Genomic DNA, 21,607 nt, shown 5'->3' with positions numbered 1-21,607 from the left:
TCCGACAGCCCATAGCGGCTGCCTCCTTGGCGAAGCCAAGCAGTCCGGGCTAGCCTTTAGCCTCGGCGGTCGTAGCTGGAAACACAGCACGGTGGTGCGACCATTGAAACAAAAAGTCACTTCACCCACACTCTGTTGTGAAGCTCTCACACGGTCAGCTTTCTAGTCACACACTCTTTTGTGCTGGTTAACCTCAGTAAAACTAGCCGAGTCTCTCACTTTGGTTCAGCTAACCTCGTACATCTCTCCATGCAAGGTCCCGTTTTATGCTACCTTCACAGGCCTCCAGAAAATGAGAACTCTGAAAAATATTTTAACTCCCTTCAGAGTTACATACCATAAAATAATAATTTTTTATGATTAACATAACAGTTTGATTGCTCTAATTACCTGTATTTACCTTGCGACATATTACAGGGCAAATTACATTCAGGGTAGAGTTACATCACATAACATCAACTGTGAACACCTTATGTTACTGTGGCGTTCAAGTCCATGGGAATTATGAGTATCCACTCCCAAATTCCCATCCGGGCTACATTAGTATCGGTTCATGGTATCGGTTAACTTTTACGAGTACGAGTACGCACACATTTTACAGTATCGGCCCCGATACCCGATACCAGTATCGGTATCGGTGCATCCCTAAAAGAAACAATTATGAATTAATAGTTATTCATTAATAACAATTATTAATTTTTTATATTGTTTATAATAACTGTAGTAGTTCCTTGGAGCTGCCTGTAGGGGGCAGCAGATTGTGAATTGTGTTAAAAACTCACCAGTTTGGTTTGTGGCGCTCTGCGTCGCTTCACTTCCAGTCTGAGTCTCTGTCTGTGATCCACCACCAACTTCCACCAAGGGCCTCGGGGTTAGAGTTGGGGTACTGCGTCCATCGGTGGTGCTCTTATCTGGGTGTGTAGCACCCATACTGGCCCTGGGGGCGACTGGAGGTCTGGGTGGGGGTTTAGGGTCACTGAGACAGGGGGTTATCTTGGGTGGAGGGGGCCGCGGGGCTGGGACAGGAGCAGAGGAGACTGTTTCTGTGCTGGACTGGGGTTTGGGTGTTATTGTGGGTTTCTCTGTGGGTTTAATGGGCTGTGGCTCCAGGCCTGGTGCAGATTTCAGTGATGGTTCTGCCGCTGTTTGAGGTTTAGAAGAGGGGGCTTCAGTCGAGTCTGCTGTGAAACCTCCATCTTCCCAGAATAACTTGGTGGACGGTTTAGGACCAGGTGAAAAGTTTTTGGGTTTGGGGGCAATCGTGGGAGGGCTAGATTTGGCTTGTTGCCCCTGGAGACGAGGGCGTGGTCGAGGCTCTGGCCTCTTTGTGGGTCCACTTTGTCTGTTATTACCGTCTGCACAGCTCTCACTGCTCACCTGCTGCTGCTGCTCAAAGGCTTGTATCCTCGCTTTCAGTGTTGCCATGTCCTCCCCGTCGTCTTCGTCCTCCCCTTCCTCACTCTCTGATTGGCTCAGCCCGCTGGTATCGCCGCGGTTCTCTGGGAAGCCCCAGTCGTCTGAACTGAAGGCCTCGAGTAACTCCTGAGAATATTTCCCTTGAGTGACTTGTTGGTTAGCAGCGTCACTTGTTGCACGGCTGGCTAACGTGGCCAAACCGTCCTCCCGTAGCTTCACCAAAGTCTGAACTTTAACCTCGCTGCTGATTGGTCGAAGGCCAGGCTTAGAACGAGGGCGTGGTCTGGGTCGCTCCAATGGGACTTCAAAGGAAGTGGTGGGAGAAGTACGAGGAGGCGGCACATCCACAGTAGCAGAACACTGATCCCACTCGTCGGTCTGAACACCAGAGTTCGAGGTTGAAGATGAACTCAGATCAGTGAGGAGGTCACACGTCTGTGTGGACGTGTGCGTGTCACTGTCAATGGGGCCAAGTGCTGATTGGCTGGCAGTGCTGGTGATGTCATCAATGTGAGATGATCTAGGAGGCTGGGGGCAAGGCGGCCGAGGCGGTCTCACTGGTCTTCTTACTGCACACAGAGACAGAAGTTACTTCTTCATTACTTATAAAATAAGCCTAAAGGCAGTCATTACGGCTGGGTGATACAGACAAAACAGACAACATCCTGCTACTTTATGAAATGTAAAATAACAGGGGTATGCTGTTCTCTAGTCCCCAGGCACAGGCTGTATTGTATTGTACTGTATTTAAAAGATGCACATAGCTACGGTGACATTACCCACTGAATATGGCATTTTGGCTGTCACAATATAGGTTTTTTTTGTTGTTGTTGTTGTTTAGGGGTTTTTTTTGGATGAAATGGTGGAGCGCATCAGCTAAAGTTAGTGAACTTCAATGTAACAAAAATTTATCTAACAGACTAATAAAATTCTAGAAGTCACTAAAACTCAAGTACAAGCCTCTTATGATCTGCACCACACAGCAAACCACATTATTTGTCAGATAATACCATTAAAAATGTTGTCAAAGTCACCAACAGCATAAACATTAAACAGCGGTCCAGGTACATTCCACACTTGCTGTGAAAGATATAATAATAAATGAAGAATATATAAAATAAAACACCAAGAGCCAATAAAAGTGCTGAAAGCAGAGCAATGGTGCAGAAAATCATGAACCATACTCATTTATTTCAACACTTGTTTATGTCTAATATGAACAGACTTTACTGAAACTTTAAACATTTACTACGAGTGTGTTGACGTCTGACCCCACAGCCCAACGATGGAGATGTAGAAATCAGTTGAGTTTTTCGCTACAGGTGAAATTCACGCATAATAATTTTTAATGGTTTAATATTCTCCATAATAAATAGCTTACAAGCAGCAAAGGCCATCTCCCTGAGATTTTGTTGCAGCTGGAAGGTGGGGGCGGGGCAACACAAATGCAGATCTAAACACTGTTTAACTCTATACTGTACTGATATGTTATTGATATATTATTTATATTAGCCGGCTTTACCCAAAAAAAAAAAAAAAAAAAAAAAAAAAAAGCAAAACTCGAGTTTCCTCTTGCCTTGTGGTTCTGGAGGATTGGGGTCAGATCCTGGATCAGTCTGTGTGGAGATGGTTACTGTGGAAACAGGATGTGAGGGGGACGCAGAAGCAGAGGAGGAGGAAGAAGTGGAGAGAACCTGCTCTTGTGTCTTCTCCCTGATCACCTCCTCGTAGGAAGGAGGCGGCTGAGTGAGAGAAAACAAGCAAACATAAGACACATGCACTGAACCCACAGGTGGGATAATGAAACTTAACAAAGCCAATTATTTAATACAAAAACACCCCTGAATAAACACCTCACCTGTATGGCCGGAGGGATCGTGGGTCCCCAGATCTGTGCGGGAGGAGGAGGGGGAGGTGGGAACCCTCCAGAAGCTCCAGGAAACCAGGAAGTGGAGGTCAGCGGCTCAGCTGACAGGATGGTGATCTCCGGACGCCTGGAAACACGCCACATGTTAAAGGAAGGTTATAAAAAGCAAACTCTAAACAGGACAACAGCAGGCAGGAGGCTCTGATAGCTACACAGGTGCAAAGCTAAGATACAAAACAAACATTACCCACATTAAGAAGCAGGTATTGAAAAATACAATTCATCTTCACTAATTCAATAAATTCATTAAATATAAATGTATGAATTTTCCTGACACATGGAAATTAAGCAACTTCAAATCACAAAATAAAAATCTTTTCAAAAGGTTATCATTTTCAGTTTCACTGAATGCAGATGGTTGTTTCCCTAAAATGTATAAAAATAAATAAAAATCTATTATTTTTATGTTAATTTACAAAAAGAAAAACTGTTTTTCAAAAAACATTTCCTGATATTAGCTTCAGGATTGTAATGATTTTTTTCCTATATTTTTCTAAAATGATAAACTTAATACAGTTAGGTTTTGCAATTTTGATTTTACTTTTTATAGCATTTTATAGCCCACACTTTTTAATCAGTTAATTAAAAAAACAGTTGAAAGGTTTTAATTTCCCTATGGTCACAGCAAAGATGTCAATTAAAACATAAATGAAAACATAACTAACAAAAAAATGCTCATTGTAGCTTTAAAATGAGCCTTTTGAGACATAAATATAATTTTGTTTCATTAATTAAAAACCCAGATGAATCTCAGAATTTTAAAGGTTTTAAAGTACCTTGTTAAAGAACAAACAGGCAAACACACGCAGCTCAAAGAGTACACAACTATTTTTAAATGTTTACACAGGCTCAGATCCAGGAACCATCCAAGTGTTTAAACGTGACCCAGGAAGGAGCTCAGCGATGACTTCCCCTCACATACACACCCCTTACATGAAGCTCATTTACTCTAAAAGTGAAGACTAAAGCTTGTCTGTTGACTAAAGTGTTAACATATTATCCTGACTAAATAGAGTGACAATAACAACAGACTTCACAGCTGGATTGTACTTTTCTTTTCCCTGTTTCACTTCATGAAACATCTGCATGTTAAATATGAACCGGTGATGATGATGATGATGGCACAGTAGAGTCGTACCTCCTGTCTCTGTCTCTTTCCCGCTCTCGGTCTCTCTCCCGGTCCCGCTCTCTGTCTCTGGGAGTCTCAGACAGAGAGGTCGACCTGGAAGAGGCTGATAGGAAAACAGAAGCCAGTTTAGGAAAGAAAAAAAAAAAGCATGCAAAACAAAGCAGAAAAATTCCCACTGCAGAGAAGATAACAGTGTGGACACAATCAAAATAGTCAAACGAGCCAAGAAGATGCTTTTCATCACTGCTAAAAGAAAAAAAAAAAAAAAAGTGGATGACTCCAGCCCGACCCCCTCAGAATCAACTGATTTTTATTTTTCTGTACAAAAACAAACAAGAACTCTGTCCTAAAACTATGATTTATTTTTAGAGTTAAAGCCCTCAAAAAAAGTGGATGGAAATTTGGCACTTTTAGGAACCGTAAATCCGAGGTACAGGAAGTATCAACTTCACTCCAAACACTGTGCACACATTTTGTTTCATTCTTTCTCGGTTCTGTGTTCATTTGTGAGAGAGAATACTCACTTCTCTTGATGACTGCTCTGATAGATGACAGAGGACCCTGGCTGCACAGAGAGGACAAAAAGGAAACAGTGAGTCACTTTATTTCTCCTCCGCTGCTGCCACCTCCTCACTCTCTCCCTCTGTTTTCCAGTGACAAACATAGCTCGGTCATCCCAGACAGTCCACGCTACTGGAACTCCACACATGAGCTAAGTATTCGCTGCCTTGCTCCTGGGAATCGCCACAATACAGGCAAAGCACAGATCTAAATGATGGCTACAGTTTTCTGATTACAAACAATGCATCTGCTGTTTGTGCAGGAAAGAGGTCAGAAACCTTTGCCTCCCCGATGCTGAGCACCATGTAAAAACATTTCCACATTTGACCTCAATAATGAGTCAAAAAGAGTGAAAGATTGGGTCTTCTGGAAAGGCAGGATTTATGACTACAAGTTTGTTTTTCACATCAAAATCAAATACATCTGTAGACATTTTCAGTCCCAACAGTTCTGGGACACAGAGACGTATCAGTTAAAAAAAACACTGTTCGGGTCATATCTCAACTTTTAATTCCGATGTCATTTTCTTTTTCCTCCCAGAATTGTTAAACCCTACTATGACCTCTGATGTCACCTTTTCTACACACTTTGTGTTGGATGCTTGACTTTCGAACTTCTCATGACTTTTACGATGTACTTCCTCCATCAAACAAAGACGTGGTAAAACCTGGACTTCACTTATAGTTGGTTCGTCCTACTTTGTTTCATTTCCAAAATAATAATGTATACTTTATTGATCCCCATGGGGAAATTACTCTCTCTGCATTTAACCCATTCACTCAGTAAAGCAGTGGGCAGCCGCAAATCAGGCACCCAGGGAGCAGTGTGCAGGGACAGTACCTTGCTCAGGGGTGCCTCAGGGTAGCCGTTCAGTGGATTAGAACCCCCCACCTTCTGATCATGGGTCGACCACACTACCTACTGAGCTATCCCTGTTCCAAGACTAACATTCAAAGGTGCTGTTTGTTTACATTAATGTTTTACTAAAGGTTATGTCCATTAAAGGACTATAAAAAGTGTGTTTTAAGAAGTATGATGGTCTCCAGTCCCTCCAGATTGGGACCGAAAAGAGAAGTATGATATGCAGTAGATACCAGAACCAGAAGTAGGTACCAGAAAAGTTCATGTAGTTAAAAAGCACCTCTTTGTTGCTTACAGCACCTCAGCTCAGTTACAACAACACTGTCTGTGCTGTGATTAAAGGGACTGATCAGTTTGTGTTACTGCATGTGGATGTTTATGTCTCGAGTGTAAATGCTGCATCTGTTTTCTCAAACACTGGACGATGAAACAAAAGGACAGAATTCCATGATACTTCCTCCATGGCTTCAATAATTTGCTTCAGTGGCTCGTTCAAATATGCTAAAGCTTCCAAAAACAGCATCAGGTTATCAAATAAATGCAATGATTCTTACATTGCATTCTTTGCTGGCTATACTTTAAAGAGCCACATATCATATAGTCCAACTGTGCAGCTTGGGGGGTTAGAGTTGGAAACTCAGACCCTCTATGCTTACACTTACATAATAATGCATAATGATATGATTCAAAGCAAAACTATGTGACTCATCCCTCTGCTAAAGGGTGCAGAATCAGTCACTTTCATGGCAGCTCCCTAAAATGAATCGTATTTGTCAGTTAAATGTGTTTTTTCACCTTTCACAATCTTCTAGAGCCAATCAAGGACCCAGTCTGCACCACTGGATGGCCAGATGTGTGAAAACTGCAGCAAAATCACTAATAACTCCCAAAGTAAAAAAAATATATACAGTTATTCCTGCTGTGTGAATACTGGCATTATTACACAGTAGGGAGGATATTTGAAATTTTTCACTGTGATCCATACATTTCAATACAATACATTTACTGGACTCGCCCACTTTGAGGTCACATTGCTCAGATGAGATGTTGAGCAAAGACTTTGCTGAAGGCACATTTTGCTAAAATTCCAGTACAAAAAAATAAAAATTTGGGAGAATTCCTTGGTATTTCCAAAAAGGGAGTGTGTTTATCAAGTTGATAGTCCATCTGTCAGCCATCACATCTATCACAGAGGTCTCAAAGACGTTTCAGAGAAGTTGAGCCAAAGCTCTTCCTGTTTAAATGGAAAGGAAGGTTATTGAGCCAGACTCACCGAGACGATAACAGGACCCGAGGACTGTTCTTTCACTCTTTTTGTTTTAGATCACCCTGTCTTCTGACTCTCTCTGCTGCTCGCCCTCTCTCTTTCTGCCACGGAGCTGCTAACTATGAACAGACACACATGACTCACCCCTGACACTGCCCAAACACACTGCTTTACTTTAAACACTGGTGGAAAAAATGCTCCTTCTATCCTCCTCTTTCCACTTTCTCCCTGTTTACTCCAGAGAAAGGTTGAAAACACTACGCACTTATTAAATGTCAGTGAAATACGCCTCTGCTCAGCCAACTTTGTTTAGACCGTCAGAGGTGTTGGTTTGACTTGGAGGTCATTTTTAAGGCTATGATTTGTAGTTTTTAGGTCGACGGGAACAACGAACCTCTGTGCTAATGTAACTTTTCTACATTTCAAAAAAGTTTTTACTGGTTTTCTTCTTTTCCCATTACATCATTGTGGGGCGTGTGCGACTGATTGCTCAGCAGTTAAAGCCAAAAAACATGTAAATGCAGCAAGACAAGTGAACCACTTGTTGTCAAGCCAGCAAGTGTTTTTAATGGCTCCTAAGGGCCCAGATTCCTATGTGGATTTAAAAGCCTGCTGGCACAGAGACAAACTGCGCAATAAAGAAAATGACAGATACTTCTGGACAACAGCTAATTCATAGATGGTCGTCCAAAGGAAAGGTGACGATTAGGAGGATTTACTCTCACCCAATAAGACAACATTTGACAACCTCCCCGTGGCCTCAAAGACAAGTTTTGACACCTCAGTTTATACCAGTAAAGACGTGGTGTCACAACCATTAGAACATGTTCTGGGTTTTTTCAAGGCTAGCTATGTTAAGGTGAATAGGCAGAGACCGCCCTCGCCAACATCTGATGCACACCCACCCATTTTGTTCTGGAAGTCTGACAAAAAGCTTTGCAAATGTTTTAAGAGAACATCCAGAGGTTTACTGGCCGTCTTGAGCACCGTGAGGTGGGAGGTGCCCAGAGGTGATCTGATGTTATAAAAGCAAGCGTGCTTCTCTCTAATAATATAAGCCAAGTCCCCGGCATAACAGACGGTCTTTCCTGGTGATTTTATGGCCTCAATCACTAGTTCCAACTTGCATTGATGTTAATATAATGTTTATTTTGTAAATTATGGCCCTCTTAGTGTCTAGTAGGACAATAAAGCTCGAGGCTACATGTAGTGACAATAACAAGTCACTACTGTATGAGCATCCCATATCCTGTGTCTAAACTGACCTTAAGAGAAACTACTGTGTTTGGCACTTCCTTGGTTTTAAGTTTTTATTCAGTGAAAGTTTGAAAGACAGAATCAATTTTAAAAACTTGTTCTGCTTCACGTGAAGAGACTTGGCCAAACATCAGTCGGTCAAACACAAAATAAAGTCTCAAAAGTTACTTAATGGAGATTATTTGACTTTCCAATCGCTTCTGTACTCAGTAATAAACTTAACCTGCCATACATTTGTGCATTTGGACCTTGAATTCATTCATTCACAGCCTTCTCACAATCACTTTGGATTCTTTGTTCGACGTCTTTTAAGTGATACAAGCTCAACAAAAGCAACACTTTGTTCCCTCCGTGCGCACACGCCCGCGCACACACACGCACGCCCGCACGCACGCCCGCACGCACGCCTGCACGCACACACGCACGCACGCACACACTTTTTAAACCCGGTGACTCCCCCAGCTAGTTGCCATGCCCACCGGCCAACAGCCAAAATACTTTCAGGAGTGTGTCAGGACCACAGACGAAAGGGAAGAAAAGCATTCCCTGGAAGTCTGCAAGGATACTGAAGAAAATCCCCCAAAGCTGAGCCGTCAACCCAGAGACGTGCTGATTCGTACTGTAAGGTAAATCCTTTGAAAGGGTGAGATCAAAGCGATCAGACCATTTACCTGGATTCAACTTCAAACACACCTCTCCAGGGCAAGCTGTCTGTTACATGTGGGACAGATTAGACGCACCCTTCCTCAAAGCACTTAGTCATTTTTGAACACACTGCCAGCAGAGACAGTGAAAGGTGAAACCTCCTACCTGTGACGATGCTCTGGCTTGTGTCTGTCAGGACGACCTGGGGAGAGAAAGAGTGATTGTAAACCAACAGGCACTGTTTAGTCTACAGGACTCAGCAGTTCATGTGGGCAAAGAGCTGGAAAGACTTTTTTTTTTTTTTTTTTTTTTTTAGACAGTTACTGCCTAGTAAAGATAACTTTTTAAAAATTATATCTTATCTATCACAAATAAATAAATAAACAAAAAGCACAGCTGTGTCAGCACAGCTTTTTTTAAATTGTTATTTTAAACATTAGGCTGAATGTGCGTGCATATAGAGTTTATATGGTTACATGTATGCACATACTTATCTATGCATTCTTTCTGGTTTCCTTGTGGATCATATGACCACATTTACACCGACCAGTCAATTTATTGGGTACACCTGTTTAACTGTTAATATAAACATCTAATTAGATAAGCACATGGCAGCACCTCAGTGCATTTAGGCATGAAGACATGGTTAACACGGCCTGCTGAAGTTCAACCTGAACATCAGAATAGTGAAGAAAGGCGAATTAAGTGACCCTGAATGTTGCATGGTTGTTGGTGTCTGATGGGCTTCAGGTGGCTGCTTTTAGCAGGGTTAGCAGGCACCATGTCACAAACCTCAAATCATCTCAAACTGCTTAACTGAATGTGACAATATGTTCACTGTACTAAAATGAGCTCCACAGTCACCAGATCTATTCAATAGAGGACCTTTAAGATGTGATAGAAGCAGGAGATTCACATCATGAACGTGGAGCTGATAAATCTGCAGCAACTAAGTGATGCCAACATGTCAACATGGAACAAAATCTCTGAGGAATGTTTCCAGCAGCTTGCTGAATGTGAAGGAAAAAAAAGTGTTTACATTGATCAAACTACAGTATTAAAAGTATTAAAAGTTCCTCTGACTATAATTTAACGTGTCCTACATTGAAATAAGAAACAGAATTTAAACTTTGACCTCAATAACGTCGTTATGCATTCCAAAGTTTTAGGCTGAAAAGATGCCGACAAAACTTTTTCCATCTTGGTTGGAAAATACAAAAATAAAGAATGATTAATCGTGGTGGAGTGCAGACGAAAAATAGTGCCACCTACATAAACTAAGTGAAGATAATAAAAGGAACAGGATGTCACAATCATCCTGATAAGTCATGTGATCACTGCAGAAAAAGTTAAGGGAACATTTAAATTTGGAAAAATATGAACCTCCTCCTATAATGTCTTCAACAAGATGAAGAAAGACAGGAAAAAGAGAACGGAGGGAGAGAAAAGCCAAGAAAAACCAGAGCTGTATTTTTCCATTTCCTACCTCCGTTCTTCTTCTTCCTTCCCAACCCAAGCTGATAACCAGATCAGTATGACCGGTCCAGAAAAACTAGATGCTGACGTGTGTGCACAACTTGCTGCAGATAGTTCTTCTTTTCAAAAACTCAAAAGAAAAAATTCTCTCTTCTCCCTTCAGTGCTTTTTCTTCTTTTCCTCTACTTTCTCTGTCTCTGAACTCCAACTGGACAGCCCGTCAGCTCTGGCTAGGTTCTTGATTGGCAGAGGGCATCCAGGAAGTGAGGCTGCGATTGGCTGCAGAGGGATTCTGCTGGAATCATCAGAGTTTTAACATTTCCAGATGTTTGTCCTGCGCAGCAGGCTGGCTCAGCTTTGTGCTGGAGCTGCGTTCAAACACGCAAGATGCACACCGCAGCAGATTTCACTCAGTGTTCGTCATCCACTGGCTTTCTTGTGTGCCACGAGGAGGTCAGAGGTTAGTGAGGTATAAGGGATTTAGGGGGGTTTTTCCCCAAGGAAGCTTCATTAGATAGTTAGATGACAGCAATCAGCACTCCTTTAAGTGGACATGAAACACTAAATGTACTGAGCTCATTTACACCATGGAGCTCTATTCTAAAACACTGCCACAGATTTAAAACTGTCCATGAAGCTGGATTTTCAAAAAAAAGTTCAGGATGTTACAATCTACACCGACAGTCTCCAGTAAGGATGTTCTCAGAGACTAGTTAATTATGTTTAAACAGGAGGGAAAAACCAGACTAGCCTAGTAGTAGGATGTAGATGGTGTCTGGATCAAGCTGTTAGTGTGCAGACAGCTGTAATGTAGGCTGTAATGGCATTTCATTAATAATAATTTAAAAAAAAAGCTTTTAAAACATTATTTGGGGGCAAAGTTGCCAAAAGTTTGAAGCATTTTTTTATTCTAATTTGATCTTTGACTGTATTTAGGCACTTTCTTTCTTTCCAGGTGACAGCCTTCTTCCTATTCATTTACATCAGGGAGGCTTCTTCCCAAATAACTGCCAAAAGGTTTTGCCAAGATGGCTGCCAAGTGGCTGAAAATTCAGTTATAATGCCAGTTTAAAGTCTTCAAAAGGAAATGTTTATCCTTGAAAACTGGGACACTCACATGAGGCATTTATCACCTTTCACTCTCACAGATGAGCCTGTGTGGAAAACATGTGACTGCTCAATAAAGCCTTTAAAAATATGCAGCTCATTTTTTTTCCCTTTTCTTCCAAAAGGTCAACTACTTCCGAACTTATTCTTTTTTTTTTTTTAATATTTGCTGTTCACTTTAGCTTCTCATCTAATGTACAAAAACACCAAACAGTGCTGGTAAAGTAACTTCTTCATTAAGCTGCATGTCCCACAGCTAAGTAAAGGCTAAACACGATCCCTAACCTCAGATGCCAGAAAAATTATTAACAGACTGTTGTTAAACCCACAGAGAGACAATAAACCACAGTCCTGGAATGCTGCACAGACAGACACACACTGTATTTGTTGTTCTGACTGTAACTTAATGTCCCCATATTGTTTACAATTTTTAATAAACAATGTCTTCATGTTGCAAAATATTCCGCAATTCAAATTCTCAAGTTAGAAAAAAAAAGTATGTGAAACACATTTAATGAAAACCAAGTGAGCTCAGCTCATCAGATGGTTGGGTTTCATTGCACAACAATAACAACAACCAACTCAGACTCTCTCTAAACCAGCTCTTGACTCTCTTATGTGCTCCATGATATCTGCATTAGCTTATATTGGTTGATGAGTTGTGTGGGAATCATGGGATGTCTTCTGTTGTAGTTCAGTACAGAACACAATTTGGACCTTTGGATATGAACTTCAGTTGTGGCGCTGCTCATTCACCTGTTTCCTCTGACAGGATCTTATCTCACAGTTAGACTCCACCCCCATTTTAGACTCCAGCTGGCAACAGGAGGACCAGTCTAACTTAACCGCAGAGAACCGGCTCATACACCGCTATGCACAGCAAGCCTTCCATCACCAGCTGTAGTCCAAGATGGTCAATGCGTAGTTTAAACTCAGTATGCAAAACTCACTGATTTACAAAAAGTGGAACATGTGGGAAATACTTATCCCTTTTTTTACCCTACACACAAGCTGTTCACCTGCATGCAAACACAGCTTGCTCAAACATGTTTGGCTGATAAAACTACAAACACAAACCAGAAGCTTCCTGCACAAAAATCCTGTCCCTTGCATTCAGATATTTGTATATTAAAATTCAGAATATGTTCACAGAGATAAAAGTAATCCTAACTTCCCATTTTCTCTGTTGTTTCCTCTTCCCTAAACACCATGAACAGAACCTGAAGAGGTAGTAGCAGGCCTAAAAGGAAACTATTTAGATGAACAGTATCTGACAATCATCTCCTTAAGAAACAGGGGGAAAAAAATCCACCAAAGACCTGACACATGACCTGCAAGATGTCTTTTGGACTTTCAATTGATCCATCTACTGTTTAATTAAAATATCCTCAGTGGAAGAGTGGCTGTCAAGAAGCCATTTTTAATAAAAGGAAACAGGAAGACAGGGTTGAGATACACAAAACTACACAAGAAATGGGCTGAAAATCAGGGGCAGCAGGTCTCATGGAGGGACAAATCCAAAACTTGAAGTTTTTGTTTTCACCGTCATCAGTATCTATGGAGGAGGTCAGAAGGAAGCTACAACAGTCAGTGTCTGCAGCCATCTGTAAGACACGGTGGAGGCTCTGTCATGGTTTTCGGACTGCATTTCAGAAATCTTTTTATGGCTGATGGAATTATTAACCCAGAAAAACACCATCAGATTTTCATCCATCATGCTAGAAAACATTTGATTGGCTTCATCTTTTTCAGCATGATGATCCCAAACACACTGCCAATATAGTAAAAGCATACCTCCCTAGGGTGTGAAGTTCAACATTATTGATGATAACGGATGCAGTGTGGCTGTAGCTCAGAAGATAGAGCACTTTAGCTACTGATCAGAAGGAGAGTAGTTCAATTCCTGGCTCCTCCAGTCTGCATGCAAAGTATCCTTCGTCAAAATACTAACCCCAAGTTGTGCATGAATGTTAGTTAGGAACCACTAAAGGCTTAGAAAAAGTGACTGGGTGAATTTATTTGATCTTTGAATGTGGGAGAGCAGAAAAGTGCTATATAACAATCAGTCCATTTACCATCACGTTGCCAGAGAATGGAACAAAACACAGCCAACAAAGAAGAGCTCTGTCTTTCATGAAGCCTGGAGAACTATTCCTGAAGACTACTTAAAGAAACGACAATAAAGCTTGCCTAAGAGACTGTGTTGAAGAATAAAGGTGGTCACCTAAAATACTGGCTTTCAACAATTGTACAAACTCTGTTTTTGCCTTGTATGCTGTGTTTTCATTTTTGTTTCTACATTTCAATAAACTGCTGAATCTATTTCCCATTTTTCTAGGAAATTATAAAGAAATGAGGATGGTTCAAGACTTTTGCGCCGTATATGGATAAAATTATTCGGCCACACTTTCTGAATTCAAGAGTTTTCAGTCAGACTGCCACAGAAAAACAAAAATTAAATAAATGTGCCCTTACAAACATGAAAAGGATGGCTCGCTGTAAAGAGTTTAATGAATTTCTGACCGGTGATGTGATATGACGCCGCTTATGGAATAAGCCAGTTGCTTTCTAGATCTTCCATCATCAACTGTAAGTCGTGTTAATGCAAACTGGAAGTGTTTAGGAACCATAGCAACTCAGCCATGAAGTGGCAGATCAGATAAAGTTACAGGGCGGGTCACAGAGTGTGTAAAGGTCATCAGCGCACTGCTGACTCAGTAAATGCGGTACTCCAGTCTTCTTCTGACATCAACATGAGCACACACACTGTGCACTAGGAGCTTCATGCTATGGGGTTTCAATGTTCAAGCAGCTCCTGTATGTGTCTCACACAGCAAAATTGGTATAGCCCGGATCGGTCTCACACAATGTGCTTACACATGGCCCACATACCTCAAAGAATGATGGCCCTTTGGTGGCCCAGATCAGGTTTGCAAGTGGTGGCCCACACATGGGCCAGCACAAGGCCAGTTGCAGACACACTGCTGGCCCTGTGCTGGCCCAGAACAGTTTCAGCTCTGGCCCCAGATGTCAGCCTAATGTGTACCTTAATCAAGTCATGTAATAACAACATGTGCCGGAACATAATAGTGCAAAAGTAACATGACGAAACTCTTTTTAGATAGTAAATGGACTGATTCTTATATAGCGCTTTTCTACTGTCCCGGATTACTCAAAGTGCTCTATGCAACATGCCACATTCACCCACTCACACACTTTCCCTAAACTGAGTGCTTCCTAACTACATTCATACCCATTCACACTATTGACTGGAGGAGCCAGGGATCGAACCACTAACCTTCAGTAGGTCACCTGCTCTACCTCCTGAGCTACAGCCACCCACTGGCAAAGATGAGTAAACCGTCACTAGGTTTTGGATAAAGTGTACACTCACAAACCTGTCAAACCTGCATTTGAAACGTTGGCTACCATATCAGTATAGTATTGCAACATGGCATTTGGGTCTTCTAACTAAAATAGGAAACTAGGAACATAAATAATTATGATCACCCCATCCACCTTTTCCACCTTCTATTGCGTATGATGCAGCATAAGGCTGCTGATGAGGAATGTTTGCTAAATTAGGGCAAAAGATGGGATGATCTCACATTTAAATGAACAGTCTTGCTTTGTTTTGGTCACAGATTACAGTCACATTGTGCCAACACTTCCTGAAAGTACAGCATATAAAAGTTGTTTTGTTTCTTGTCTTTAAAAAAAAAAAAAAAAGGTATGCTATATATATTTTTAAAATCTAGGCCTTCTGGCTGTACACATACATAAACAGCCACTTCCTTGCCACAGGACGGTTAGAAAACATACAATTATCTATCCATGTACTATAAATAACCATCATTGTCATGTTAGTGAGTATTTAGTACTTTAAAGTCAAAACAACTATGTAATAATTATAATTACCACTTACAGCTCCGTGTTTAGCAAATGAAATCATAACAGCACCGGTATTCCTCTCTAGCCACCACAAAAATATCACCCAGGATTAACTCTAATCTCACGCCGTCTAATTTTTAAACCTGACATTACTCCCGGGATGACTTAGAAACTTTACATAACAACCAGAAAAAGACACAACACAGGTGGCATTGTGTCAGTTAATCATGTCAAGAAGCGGTGGTAATTTTCCCAAAAATGTACCCCGCCCTAACCACAGGGCAGAAGCGAATGCATCATCTGAAGAGTTTCTGAAGAAGACTCACTTTACTCACGCACTAACTGAGAAAAGCCTAGAAGAGTCAGGACAAGTTATAATTTAACTTCCCCAAGAGAGAGACAACGAGGAAGACTTGTTCATTAAACTAATGGTTGGAAGTCCTGGCACAGGCATACACAAACTTTGACCCCAGTGTCGGCAAGTTCACATCATGATATAAGAATTTACTACCCTGAGTTCAACCAGGCTACACACACACACATCTACATCACGGCTTTCTAAATATTACAAACCTTATCAGAAATGTGTTTGTGATTTCCCTCGATACACTAAACAAAAGGTGGTCTGGGGAAAAGGTGACAAAGCAGTCAAGAGCTGCCAAATCTAAACTGCCTGCTTGGTCTGAGATTAGAAACATAAAAGAAAGTTAGCAAATATACACATGTTCTAGCGTTTATGCTTTAAAAATAACTATCAAAAAAAGTTTCCAACTAATTTTCAATTTGATAATCAGCTCTAAACATTAACAAGCTTCATAAAACTTCTCTTATTTAAAGGTTTTAGACCTGAAATGTACACCAAGTATCATAAACACTGTCCACAATGGATCCAGGCTTCATATGTTGCCTCTTAAACCACTAGGTGAGCGGTATTTTGAGCCTACACTGCACATTATGTGCATGTCAAGGTGCAGTTTTATCAGTGCTGTGATAGATTTTACAGGGATGCTAAACATTCACAGACGAAGAAGGGAGGGGGGGGATCCGGGATCCCAGAGCTGCTAAACAGTATGTTAAGATACATTTAAATAGAGCAAAAGTGAAACAGAAACATTACCAAATTGTGAAAATAAAGAACAGCAGAGAATAAACCTGGCAGTTTGTTTGCTTTGAGCTTTATCGGTGGAAATGTGGTCATATAATATCAAACCTTGGGGCTTGTGTTTCCTTTCAGACTCGTGACAGCTTATTTCTTCCTTATGTATTAATGAACTGGATGTCTATCAGGTGGAAACAGTTTAAAACAAACACATAAAGATGATGTTTGTGGCTCTTTCTTTACCTCTGGAGGTGTTGGGCTGTCGTCGGACCACTTGCTCCCGAGTGTCCCTCATCACGCTTTCCTCCTCTTCTTCTGAGCGCGCCTCGGCCATTTCTCCTTTTTCTTTTACTGCCTTACCTTCTCACTTTCTGTCTTCCTTCTTCAAACTGATTCTCCTGAGTGTCTGTGGGAAACTGGAGCTGTGTCAGAACAGAAGCAGCGGCGGCGACAGGCACATTCTTTATTCTTCCTCTTGTTTTGGCTTCGTCGCTAACATGCACCGCGAAAACTCAAACACCGTCAACTTTAAAGCCCAACATGACTCCCAGGGTTAGCTGAACCCTTCCACTGCGTGTTCGGAAGATTTCGAGGCGAGAAAAAGCAGTCTGTAAAGTCTTATTATACAGACAACAACTATCTTTGCGGCGAGTTTCGGATGACACTTTCTCCAAGCTTCCCTGTTTTCCCTGGTCGCGAGCTCGCCGCTCTCCGGCGCCGTGACGTCACCAACAGGGAAAGAAACGCGGAGAAGAAAAATAAATAAATATGGAGGACTGAACGGTTAGTTTACATAACTTAACGTCATGATGTGCGGCAGTATGTGCTGGGAGAAGTACCCAGGTAGAGAGGCGGAAGAAGAGGATGAACATGGGTGGAGAAAAGGTTAAAAAAAAAAAAAAAAAGAACACCTGACCTAAACTGTAATATACCATCACGCAAAACGGCAAATATATAACTGCAAAGTAACAAAGGGGCCCAAAACAACTAGAGAAGCCTCAAAATGTCCTAAACGCCCAGAGACAAAAAGTGGGGAAAAATGTTCCAAAACATGTACAAAGAAGCCCAGAATTTGGACAAAGAAGCACAAAAATCATTCAAAGTGACACAAAATAATCTGAAACATCTTCAAGGGGGCTCAAAAGTAGTACAAAGTGGCACAAAATAAACCAAAATGTCTTAAAATAGAAACAAAACTTTGACAAAGAGATGCAAAATGCCCCAAAACACCTTCAAAAGAAACAAACAAACAAAAAATTACACAAAGTGACACCAAATGCTCTGAAACCCCATCAGAGCCACAAAAGTTGGACAAAGACACACTAAATGAACCAAAACTTCTTCAAAACCTCAGAAATAAAATCCCTCTGAAACAGTTACAAATTTACAAACAGATATGACACATACATTTAGACATAGGCACCATAATATTTACGAAAAGGCATAAATTGTTTGACAAAAGTGTGGGATAAAGAAATGCGAAGCACAAAAAAGAGAGACAGAATGACCACTGTTAGGGGCAAAATAACCTCCATGAGGTGCAGAAAATGTAAACATGCTCAAAAAGTCAGACATAAGAAAAGACTACAGTGATGTAAAATAACTACATAGAATGCAATGCTGCTACAGCTACGCAAACATCTACAAAAATAGTAAGTAAAATCAGTACTAAGACATGCAAAGCTGCCACTAAAAGTAGCTACAAAGATACCAAAAGAAAAGAAAGAGAAGGAAAAGACCACCAACAGCTGTCCAACAACATAAAAGAAGCCCAAATCACAAATGTGTAACTACAAACTTATAATGTTGAACAACGTAATCAAGATCCACAAAGTGACAGTAAAAATGTGGAAAATTGCGACAAAAGTTTAGGAAATAATATTAAAGAATTTAGCTGACAACAGCATACATACTCTAAATACAGTCATGACTGAATTTGAATTGGCACTTGGTTATACTTACTGGGAAAGTTTACTTACTATTACTCACCTACCTACTTGATTTCCACTTGACATCTGCAGAGACTCGTTGGATTGTTAATGTTTAACATGAATCCTGAATTTATTAGTGTTTGCATCATTAATTCAGTTACGTCATACTTTGATTCTTGTCAATGTGTAATTGGTTTCCAGTGTGCGTGTGGGCAGGAACAGTGTAAAGGTCTGGCTATAAATAAACAACCATGAGTGAGACTATTTTAGTGTTAAATGAACCATGTAGTGGTAAGCTTCAGAAATCTTATTGAATCCATAACATACACTTTTTCATTCACCGTGTGTTTATACATCACTCTACATTTAATGATTAGTTATTATTATGATGAGCCTGGCTCTGGCTGAGATTTCCTCCTTTTAAAAGGGAGTTTTTCCTTCTCACTGTCACCAAAGCTCTTGCTCACTGGGGGTCCTCTGGTTGTTGTGGTATCTCTGTATTATTGGAAGGTCTTTGCCTTACAATATTAAGCACCTTGAGATGAATTTTGTCATGATTTGGCACTATATACATAAAATTGAATTGAATTGAATATCTGCCTCTTAAAACATTATCTTAATAACAAGTACTCTGAACTCTCTACAACTTTCTGCTGGATATTTTTTTTAACTCACAAGACTCCAGTTACCATTACTTCATATTTGTGAGGTAATGAGTTTGCAACATGTTTGTTAATTTAGCCAACTTAGAAAATTTTACAGTGCTGTAGGATTGTAATTGCACAAAACCCCAGACATACAAATGACATACAAATACAGCTTGCAGGCCGGCTTTCGAATGAAATATGCAAATGAACACTACAGGAAGTTCTTTATACTGTAAGCGCCTGTGTGCGCTGAGCTTCGCTGCAAACAGAACCTTCTTTATGGACGGCAAATGTGAACTGAAGTAAACTGAAACTTGGCACAAAGCAGCTAAAAATCTCTCACATGACTAACACAGTGGAGAGATCAAGAGCCTGAGTCAGAATAACAGGTGAACACACAGGAAGTATGTAATCAGATATTAACAGGGTCTAGAATAGCAGTGAAGCTAATGTGTTTTCTTTTGTGCTTTGGGATTTTCAGAGATCTTTTCTATTTTCTGTCTAGCTCCATTGATCTGGTGACTGCCTTTCATTTAACCCTAGAACACTATCGCCGGGTGATTTACACCCGGGAAAATACATTTACATGATTTCTCTCTCCTGCAGCTGTTTGCGTGTCGAGGAGCCTGTGCCTTCACCAGGGAAGTCTCAAATTTCCCAGGAATGGGTGGACCAAAGACCAGCTATCCAGAGTCATTATTTTGTTTTAGGAGGGTTTTTTTTTTTTCATTTTGTTAGACATGGCACAGTTGAAAGTAAAAGAAGACCACTCTAATTTGTCATGTGTTGTCATATTTTGATATATTTGATTATTTTTTATTGGTTATATTATATCGGGTAAAAATCACCCGGGACTAGTGATTGTGTTACTATTTATAGTGATAGTGTTCTAGGGTTAATGAGGGTGATTTTCCAAGATGACAATTTAAATCATCACAATGAAATTTGTGTAGCAATTACACACTGCAACACTTGAGCAAGTTACTTTATTAAAATGCTGATCATTATCAAGAATAATACACCGTCAGTCCATAATTAATCAAGTGCAGTTCCAATAGTTTGCCACAAGAGGGCACTACTGATAAATGTAGAGGAATGTTTAACCAAGATATGGAACACACTGGTGTCAAAACTTTGGGGTAAAAGCTAAAGTATTAAAATATTTGCACGGCTTTAGCAAAGGTGCTCCTTAAAGGAAAAAACAAACAACAAACAGACAATCTATAAACATCAAGGTCTGCTACATAAGCCCAAAACTGCCAAAGTAAAACCTGCATAAAGAAAAAAAATGTAATGCAAAAATGCAACAAGTATATTATTGAAAATAAATATTGGCAGCAACACATCTATGAAATGTGATTCAATTTTTATCTTTAATTGTCATTTTTTATTTCCTCCATTTATATACTTTACCATATATTTATTTAATTAATTTATTTTCACTTTCTGTTTGTTTATTTATGATTTTGGTTGATTTAGTCCTCCATTACTGTCACTCTGTCAAGAAAGATCACACTTTAAAAAATTGAAAATAAATCATTTGATTCCTTTTATGGTGTTTTATGAAAGTGTCAAATAACCTTTGAGGTGTTAATAGCACCATCGTTACTACATTCATTCATTAAGCTTTCTGACTTAATAAACTTTTTACCATCTTATTTATTTATTTTAAATAAACTGCAAAGCATCTGATGTGGAGGAGGTTGGTAGGCTGGTTTGGATCCAGATGACCTGTGTGTGCATTGTTTTAACAGCTCAGATTAACACTTCCTGCTGTCCTCAAACACCCGGCGTTAAACTGTGGTGGCACGGTGATTAACGAAGCTTCATTAAAGGAATCACATGGGTGAGGCGGGAATACACTGTGTGTGTGTGTGTGTGTGTGTGTGTGTGTGTGTGTGTGTGTGTGTGTGGTGTGTCATTGAACGTTTTGTGTTCACGTTATTTGCATTTGAGGAAAAAAGCAGGTGGACTATTTTGACTTTATCTAATACTTTCAGAATTAAATTGTAATATTTATAATCCTACTTTAACAATTTAACAAGAAGACATCCCTAGTGACCGGCGTGAATAACGGGTAGAACAATTACATTCTCTTCCACTAGATGGCAGTACAATTACCAGCTCTAATTAAACGGGTTCCTAACTGCCAGTAAAACAGAGGAAGACGAAGAACAAATTACATAATAGTCATGCTGTGAAATAATGCAGCTCGTAATAGCAATAGATAAACATTTGAAGAGAAAAAAATAGTCAGTCTGACCTGGGACCTGGAAAAATTCCAACCTAGATGAAGGCCCTCATGAGTAGTAGTCAGAAGAAAGCAAAAAAAGGTATACTGGGGATAAACCGAGCCAATTCCACGCTGCCTGGTGCAGGGAAAGATTATCACT

At 40.4% G+C, this 21,607-nt stretch overlaps 1 protein-coding gene across 1 annotated transcript in view; it reads right to left on the bottom strand.

Annotated features, from left to right (window-relative positions):
* Nucleotides 1-17,444, bottom strand: part of LOC116335541 (SH3 domain-containing protein 19-like) — a 30,872-nt gene extending 13,428 nt beyond the window's left edge. Inside the window, exons 1-7 of the mRNA XM_039610345.1 lie at nucleotides 16,880-17,444; nucleotides 9,229-9,265; nucleotides 4,997-5,037; nucleotides 4,482-4,575; nucleotides 3,275-3,410; nucleotides 2,993-3,158; nucleotides 783-1,985 (exon numbers count right to left, since the gene is read on the bottom strand). Of these exons, the coding sequence (XP_039466279.1) occupies nucleotides 783-1,985; nucleotides 2,993-3,158; nucleotides 3,275-3,410; nucleotides 4,482-4,575; nucleotides 4,997-5,037; nucleotides 9,229-9,265; nucleotides 16,880-16,970 (1,768 nt within the window). The 5' untranslated portion in view covers nucleotides 16,971-17,444. The remainder of the gene's footprint in view (nucleotides 1-782; nucleotides 1,986-2,992; nucleotides 3,159-3,274; nucleotides 3,411-4,481; nucleotides 4,576-4,996; nucleotides 5,038-9,228; nucleotides 9,266-16,879) is intronic.
* Nucleotides 17,445-21,607: the final 4,163 nt, after the last annotated feature.

The sequence above is a fragment of the Oreochromis aureus genome, linkage group 3 (genome assembly GCF_013358895.1).
Source record: "Oreochromis aureus strain Israel breed Guangdong linkage group 3, ZZ_aureus, whole genome shotgun sequence".
In the NCBI taxonomy this organism is placed as follows: domain Eukaryota; kingdom Metazoa; phylum Chordata; class Actinopteri; order Cichliformes; family Cichlidae; genus Oreochromis; species Oreochromis aureus.
The sequence above is the reverse complement of the archived record's forward strand: the minus strand, read 5'-3'. Positions and strand labels throughout refer to the sequence as shown.